This window comes from Monodon monoceros, unplaced genomic scaffold (assembly GCF_005190385.1).
Source record: "Monodon monoceros isolate NGI ecotype Baffin Bay Population unplaced genomic scaffold, NGI_Narwhal_1 Super_Scaffold_9, whole genome shotgun sequence".
Classification (NCBI taxonomy): domain Eukaryota; kingdom Metazoa; phylum Chordata; class Mammalia; order Artiodactyla; family Monodontidae; genus Monodon; species Monodon monoceros.
Window position 1 is genome coordinate 18586741 of NW_021703786.1, and position 8713 is coordinate 18595453.

Consider the following 8713-nt stretch of genomic DNA (forward strand, 5'->3'; position numbering starts at 1 on the left):
GTCTTGTTGGAAGGGAAACCAGCAGTTGTCTTAGAATAAACTAGTTTTGTTTGCCTATTAAGCGCACTGCTGTATTTGAGATGGCCTGGATACTGGAGCCCAGGAGCGACTAAATTCTACCCAGTCCTCTGTTGTCTCTGCCACAATCCTCCTCTGCTCTCCTCCCCCCATTTTTCTCTCACATCACCCTGTTCTTTTCCTGTTTGACTTAACAGAATGTATAATTTTACATGTATTTGCTTCTCTCTCCCCTTTCTTCTCCAGGACCTCAAATACCATTGAAAACAGTGACCACAGCTGTTTTATCCACCAGTATGGCCCAGTTCTTAGAACAGTGTCTGACACACACTACACTCTCAATAAATACCTGTTGAATACATGAACAAATGAATTCCGTGATGGTTTATTACATACCCAAATCAGCAATAACAACAAAAACAAGTTAGGTGACATGGAAGATAGAGGAACTTTTATTTTCACAGAAGAAAAGGTTGATTCTGAAACATTTGGCTTTGAGGATGTTTGAGGATGAACAGGGATGGTTTACAGGAGGCCTCGGCTGCAGGTGGCTCCTGCAGGGAGTTCACGGAAGGGCTCAGCAAAAGAGAGAGAAGGCTCTCATTATCAGCGCCTCTTCTGCTCTGGACACCGGCCAGTTCACCAAGACCCACTCTTGTTCCTTGACATTAAGAGTCTGGCACTCTGCCAGCAGTAGTCTTCTCAGAAGGTGCAGACCTTTCTGGAAAAAAGAAGAAAACTTTCCATCACTCTTTCCCAAATAGCCCTGGTTTCCCTCCATCGAAGGCACTTTAGCCATAGTTTGGATCCAATTCAGGAAAGGAATGGGAGACACAGAAGCTTTCTTCAAGAGTATTTCATTAGGGTATGTTGAGCTGTCTGTTTTCCCAGCAGGGCTCTGCAGTTTATTTAAGTTCTTATTAAGGAAAATACCTGGCATTCTAGCATAACTTGGCTGACTCTCTCGTTTCCACTCAGGACTAAAGGGTGGGGTGGAGCTACAGGACATTTAGGCACTATGCCTGCCTGAATTTAGGCTGTCTCCTGCTCTGTGTCCAGCTTTCATCTGATGTCTTTTGTCTTTCATACTAAAATCTGATCTAGCACCTACATGTGCACACATAGTTACAAAGGAGACCTTCACATTGGTGTGAGCCACAGCATTGTCTTCAGCAATTTATGGGTACTTAAGTCATAAAACTTTCTTAGCCAAGAGGGAGCCGTTTCTCACTATTTCTGTGCTGTAAAAGTGGATTCTAGCAATGTTCCAGAATATGCAATCTATGTGTGTATATGTGTACCTAAAACTCTACTACATTTTGTGCTAATTAATACCTATTATTCTCTTGGTCTTCATTTAATGTTACTCTAGTAAATGATCAAACTCACTCTGCTTGATTTTCTGGTGAACCTCACAAAAGATAATCCACCCCGTCCCTTGAATACAAACTGTACCTCTCCCCAGGGCATTGGATTAGGGCCCCTTTGACAGGTGTGAATGACATCACCAGTTCAAAATGTGCTGCTTTATTTTCCCTTCCTTTACACAACTAGTTACTGTTTTCACATAATTAGCTCAAATGTTGATGCATTTTCCTAATTATTTCAGAAAATTCCTTCTTTCTTAGGGCACCGTGTTCACATCCCCACTTGCGGGTTAAGAAATTGAAGGTAAGGGAGAGTCTCAGCAGGGAAACCATACACCCCGGATTTGCCCGAGACCAACCTGGTTTGTGGTTCTGGAGAGATGTGTGGAGCGCCCCTTTCGCTCTTAGAAGTCCCCAAGTTTGGGTAATAAATCATATGGTCATTCTAAGCCTACGTGACCAGAACCCACCTGAGTGGTGGCAAGCAAGGGTGGCCCCAGTCCACTGCTTTTTTTTTTTAAATAAATTTATTTTATTCATTTTTGTCTGCGTTGGGTCTTCATTGCTGCGGGCAGTCTATCTCTAGTTGCAGCGAGCGGGGGCTACTGTTCGTTGCGGTGCGTTGGCTTCTCATTGCAGTGGCTTCTCTTGTTGCGGAGCGCGAGCTCTAGGCATGCAGGCTTCAGTAGATGTGGTGCACGGCTTTAGTTGCTCCGCAGCATGTGAGATCTTCTTGGACCAGGGATCGAATTCGTGTCCCCTGCATCGGCAGGTGGATTCTTAACCACTGCGCCACCAGGGAAGCCCTGTTCACTGCTATTTTTATTACACCCCGATGAAACAGAAACACAGAGGGAGAGAGGGAGATCACACACACAAGAAAATGAACTCATGGGAATTCCTTGGTGGTCCAGGGGTTAGGACTCCACGCTTCCACTGCAGGGGGCCCGGGTTTGATCCCTGGTAGGGGAACTAGGATCCCACAAGCCATGCAGCCAAAAAACAAACAAACAACTCCCTCCTCAAAAAAAAAGAATTTCCTTGGGTCTCTGTTCAAGGGAATCCTGCCTGAGTCCTTCTCTAAGTAGGAACCCTTCTGCGAAGCAAATACTTCCCCGTCTCTCATCAACGATTCCATTTTGTACTGCCTAACTTTTACACTATGGTTTTGTTTTAAAACGCGATACTCATTTAACTGAGGAAAACAAGATGCCGAGGAATGTACATTATGTTTCGAAAGAGGGGAGATGTATACACATCTATGAAAAAATACTGCCAGAGGATATATAAGAAATTAGTGGCTGTCTCTGGCAAGGAAAATTGGGCAGAGGCAGGGCTGGAGAAAAAAAATTTTTAAATACGGTTTTTAGGGACTTCCCTGGCGGTCCAGTGGTTAAGACTCCCTGCGTACACTGCACGGGGCGCAGGTTTGATCCCTGGTAGGGGAACTAATATCCCGCATGCTGTGTGGTGCAGCCAAAAATTTTTTTAATATATTTTTTAATTTATTTTTTAAATTAAATTAATTTAATTTATTTAAATTTATTTATTTATTTAAATTTATTTAAAATAAAATAAAAATACATTTAAAAAATATCTCTTGATGCCTTTCATACCCCCTCCGCAGCCTACTGATGCAATGTCAATGCCTAAATTTTGCCTCAGAAACTCAAATTTCTCTTCCCTCTGGCCACCTGCCTGCAGCCCAGCTCTCCCACTCATCCTCCTCCTGGCTCCAGCTGAAGTCTCAGACTCTGGACTTCTGTCCCTGCCAAGTAGGCTGCCTGTGGCTTTCAGTCTTACCAGACAAGCTGTTTTAGCTTCTTTCACTTTGGGAGAAAACTAACTGGACACCGTCATTCTCTCCTTAGGGGCTCTTGACACAGGAGGAAAAAATGATTCCACACCAGAGCTATGTCCACCCTGAACTTCTTCTTTTTTTTTTTTTTTTTGCGGTACGTGGGCCTCTCACTGCTGTGGCCCCTCCCGCCGCGGAGCACAGGCTCCGTAGGCGCAGGCCCAGCGGCCATGGCTCACGGGCCCAGCCGCTCCGCGGCATGTGGGATCCTCCCAGACCAGGGCACGAACCCGTGTCCCCTGCATCGGCAGGCAGACTGTCAACCACTGCGCCACCAGGGAAGCCCCACCCTGAACTTCTATATCACATGCACATGTAAGCACATAACCTCATCCGGAGACCCAGGATTCAACCATAAGTTTGATTTATAGGACCAGCACAAACATCAAAGCTGACATGCCCTGTGAGGGAAAACACAGGGGCTATTTGGGAGAATTGGTCTATACTTTGAAATGGAATGGCACATCAAAAAATACTTGTTAAGGGCTTCCCTGGTGGTGCAGTGGTTGAGAGTCTGCCTGCCAATGCAGGGGACATGGGTTCGTGCCCTGGTCCGGGAGGATCCCACATGCCGCGGAGCGGCTGGGCCCGTGAGCCATGGCCGCTGAGCCTATGCGTCCGGAGCCTGTGCTCCGCAACGGGAGAGGCCACAACAGTGAGAGGCCCACGTACCTAAAAAAAAAAAAAAAAAAAAAAACACTTGTTAAATGTGAAGCTAATCTTTTTAACTACCTTGGATGCTTATTGCCCTATGGTACTATTACTAATCATGTACCCATTGGCACCTACCTTCCCTGAACCTTCTCATCTATAAAATAGTTACACTACATCAGTGGTTTCCAAATGGTGCCCTGTGGCCCCATGGGGGTACCTCAGGGCCCTCTAAGCTCCTGCAAAACTCCAAGCCTCCACTCCTTTTTCCAACCAGATCAACACAGCTTTCATCCATTTCCGAATTGGGCTGTTATATGTAAGACTCATGAAGAAAAGCTTCCTCTAAATTGAAGACAAAAGTTTGAAAGCCACTACACTAGGTAACCACTCAATTCCATCCAGCCAAATTCTATGAAGCCACGCTCCCTGCCTGCCTCAGTTTCTCTAGCAGGAACGCAGCAGAAATTCCTCATGTGGGAATTTTACCTGAATAAAGTCCTTGTGTGAACAAGGAGACAGACATCTAATCTGAAGCTATTCACCGGTAGCTGCTGGGTTCAAAAGACGCCTCCCTTGGCCTCAATCATAGCTCCAAAATAACCTGGGGAAGCATAGGAGGTGCCTGCACACACGTCCATCCACAGGGGCACTGCCCGGGGATGCAGCTCACCTGGAGGTGGCAGAAGTGCAGCCACTCCTGCTGTTACAACCAATCCTCGATTTGCAGGTAAAGAGGAACTGAACATTAGGTAATCAAAAATACCCATTCTAGGTCATCTCCAGGAATCCAGTGTTTTCTTGAGCACTTACAGTTGAATAAGTTACTTCCCAACACCACAGAGATTGAGGCACCCCCATTACTGCCACATCACCAGTGAGGAAAGTGAAGGTTGAAAAGGCAAGATAACTCTCCCAAGTGAGTAAACAACAGAACCAGATTTTTTTTAAGTTGTATTCTTAAATTGTGAAATATAACCTCATGGAATAAATGTAGACTACAATGCGTAATTACAGAGCAAAGCCCGATGTTTAACTGTCACCCAAGTCAAGAAACAAAACACTGCGGGCACCCCAGAAACCACCCTCCCACCCCCACCTTGGGTCACTTCTTCATCCTGCTTCACTCCCTCCCCAGAAGTATCAATAAATGTTGTCCTTTTAAAATCAATCCCTCGCTTTTTGTTATATAGTTCTACCACCTATAGATGCACAAAGCCAGGACTACTCAGGTCTGTGAAACTCCAGTCTATGCTCTTAACCTTGAGATAATGCTTCCTCTTGTTCTATTAGCTGCTGAAAGATGACTTTAAATCTTCCATCAACTATGGATTTGTTTCTCCTTTTAGATCTGTCAACGTCTGCTTTACGTATTTTGAGGCTGTTATTAGATACCTATAAATTTAGAACTATTTTATCTTCCTTTTATCACCACATGTCTCTCTTGGTCTCTAATAATGATTCTTTTTTTTTTTTTGGCCATGCTGTGCAGCTTGCGGGATCTTACTTCCCCCACCAGGGATTGAACCCAGGCCACAGCAGTGAAAGCACCGAGTCCTAACCACTGGACCGCCAGGGAATTCCTTTTTTTTTTTCTGGGGGGGCGGAGCCAATAATGATTCTTAAAGTGTTACAGCCTTAAAGTCTCATTTACCTCATATTAATAATACCCCCAGCTTTCTCTGGGTTAGTCTTGCCTGGTATCTTTTTCCATCCTTTTCCTGCCTCAACAGCAGACTTGGAACATCTTTCAACTATATATTTTCGTGCCCTCTTGACCTATTTACAAAGTCATTGATACCTTTTAATCCTGAAACACAAGACTAGGAAAAGAAATAAGGGAAAAATAAGAGAAAACAAGGAGATGTGAGTCTAAGCCCTAAGCCAAGCCTCTGGTCTGACTCACATCTCCTTAGGCAGCTGCATTTCTACATGAAGAAAGACTGCAGCTGGGTTTAGATAAATTACTACAGTTCCTCAACATAACACTCACGGATAGGGTGTGCCTAACAGGAGCTGAATTAGAAAGCTGTGTAAGACTCACAGACATAGAGAACAGACTTGTGGATGCCACAGTAGGGGTGGGGGTGGGGGGTAGGTAGGGATGGACTGGGAGTTTGGGATTAGCAGATGCAAACTATTATATATAGAATGGATAAACAACAAGGTCCTACTGTATAGCACAGGGAACTATATTCTATATCTTGTGCTAAACCATAATGGGAAAATTATGAAAAAGAACATATGTAGCTGAATCACTCTACCGTACAGCAGAAATTAACACAACATTGTATATATCGACTATACTTCAATAAAATAAATTTTAAAAAATAAAGCTGTTTATTCACAAAGACACTGATCACATAAGCACACTGGAATATACTGTATAAATTCATATCCATCATGTAAATATACATGGTGCCACAATCATTTCAAGTCAAAGTATTTTATTGTCCAAGAGACTCCTTCTGTGGTCACAGGAGGCCGGCTGTCAACGGACAACCAGGGAGGCACCCGAGCCCTCACTCCTCTGCACTCTGCGTGCTGACGTAGTCCTGGAGAAGCGCCTGCACCTCTGCCCGACGGCTCATCTTGGTGGCCTTGCCCTGAAAGCGGCCTTTCTTCCCCGCTCCCTTGCCTTCTAGCACCTCAGCCACCCTGGGGAGCAGAGAGACAGTCAGGGAGGGCGTCTTTGAGGGAAAAGTCACAGGAAAACCAAGGGCAGCCCTGAGGCTTTCCCCTTGGGCTCGGGGGAGAGAAAAAGTAAATGGCTTCTAGAAATACTTGCACATGTGCACAAAGATATGGGTACCATATTTATTTAAGAGTGAATAACTGGGGGCTTCCCTGGTGGCACACTGATTAAGAATCCGCCTGCCAATGCAGGGAACATGGGTTCGAGCCCTGGTCCAGGAAGACACCATATGTCATGGAGCAACTAAGCCCGTGCGCCACAACTACTGAGCCTGTGCTCTAGAGCCCACGGGCCACAACTACTACAGCCCATGCGCCTAGAGCCCGTGCTCTGCAACAAGAGAAGCCACTGCAATGAGAAGCCTGCGCACTGCAACAAAGAGTAGCCCCGGCTCGCCGCAACTAGAGAAAGCCCGCGTGCAGCAACGTAGACCCAACGCAGCCAAAAATAAATTAATGATTATTTAAAAAAAAAAAAGAGTGAATAACTGGAAACAATAGAAGTGTCTAGAAACGGGCTAAATTATGGCAACCTCCAAGGAACGGGATGAGCGTCATTAGGAGTAAAGAGCTGTAGACACAAAGGCCTGCGGGAACAGCAGGGAAGCAACTGGGGCTGAGCGAGAAAGGTGGGCCTACGGCACTGGCCGGGCCCATGCTGTCTGAAGAAGCAGGCCCCACTCACGTCCTCGTAGATACTAACCTGCAGGAACATCAGTCCAGTGTTGCAAGCGTGTGCCTTTTTTTTCTTCCTTTTTTGAGAAAAGCTAGAACTCCCTATTTTTAAATAAAAATCTCCTAATTTTAAAATGTAGCAACTAATTTTAAAAATTTAAAGTAGTACACAGGCCAAACCAGTCTATAGGCCACAGCTGGCTGCCTGTCAGGAACCTCTGCTCTAAATACTTCTGTTTTCCTTCAGTGTTTTACAGTGAACACATATTCATCACAGCCAGTCAGGACTTCAAAACCCTAAATGCCAGAAAGAATATGGGGCGCTGCACCTCCATATCTAATTTAAAATAAGAAAATATAAACAATATAAGAGTAAAAAAGTCCAACACAATTCTAATTTTTCTATAATAACTACATCAATACGTTTTTTGATTCAGTCTCAAAACCCTAATTTTTTCCCCCAAGTTTGTCTGTGCCTCTGCTTTGCTGATGCCTTAAGCAGGTGCTTCATCTGCCTAGTGAGAATACAGCTCCTGTATTCATGTATCACTTATGAATCTCAATTTCTAAAAGAAAAAACACAAAGCACGTGAGATTTGGAGCCGAAAGTCCTGGGCTCGAGTCTCAGTTCTGCCACTTTAACCGTGAGATCTCAGGCACACAATGTGCTGTCCCTCATCTCTAAAACTGGGAATGACAGTGGTGATCATTATTTCTGCTCAGGCAACATCACATGGCTGTGATGTGAATGAAAATGAGATGCAGGGGCTTCCCTGGTGGCGCAGTGGTTAAGAATCTGCCTGCCAATGCAGGGGACACGGGTTCGTGCCCCGGTCCAGAAAGATCCCACATGCCGTGAAGCGGCTAGGCCCATGCGCCACAACTACTGAGCCTGCGCGTCTAGAGCCTGTGCTCTGCAACGGGAGAGGCCGCGACAGTGAGAGGTCCGCGCACCGCGATGAACAGTGGCCCCCGCTCGCCACAACTGGAGAAAGCTCTAGCACAGAAACGAAGACCCAACACAGCCAAAAATAAATAAATAAGTAAGTAAATTTATTTTAAAAAAAAAATGAGATGCAGATGCGGTGGCCCTTTGCATCCAACAAGGGTGCTATTAGTAGGTTAGGCTTATAAGCTCTTCCACCCGTGCAAAGCAGTCCACGGAAGATTACCTGGGCGCCAGGGTCTCCACAGCCTCAGCTGGCCCTGCCAGTAAGAAGAGTCCAGCACCTTTCTCTTCGCCCACAGTTAAGAACAGGAGGGTCTCCTAGGATGGAAGACAAGATGAGCCCTGACACTTAAAAGACGTGCAGTCAATCCCCCCTAAACTGCACTCTCTTCAGTCTCAAGAACAGACTTTTATCATATTGCAAATATATAAAGACACCAAATCACAGCGTACACCTTACACAATATTACATACAGTATCTCAATTAAAAGGAAAACAGAC

At 45.3% G+C, this 8713-nt stretch overlaps 1 protein-coding gene across 5 annotated transcripts in view; it reads right to left on the bottom strand.

Annotated features, from left to right (window-relative positions):
• Positions 1 to 6234: 6234 nt before the first annotated feature.
• LOC114889354 (alanyl-tRNA editing protein Aarsd1) overlaps positions 6235 to 8713 on the bottom strand; it is an 18745-nt gene continuing 16266 nt past the window's right edge. The window contains exons 16-17 of one of the 5 annotated variants that reach the window (XM_029212578.1): positions 8436 to 8530; positions 6235 to 6552 (exon numbers count right to left, since the gene is read on the bottom strand). In XM_029212578.1, the coding sequence (XP_029068411.1) occupies positions 6417 to 6552; positions 8436 to 8530 (231 nt within the window). In that variant the 3' untranslated portion in view covers positions 6235 to 6416. The remainder of the gene's footprint in view (positions 6553 to 8435; positions 8531 to 8713) is intronic. The other 4 variants (XM_029212577.1, XR_003792022.1, XR_003792023.1 and 1 more) reach the window with 4 other exon arrangements.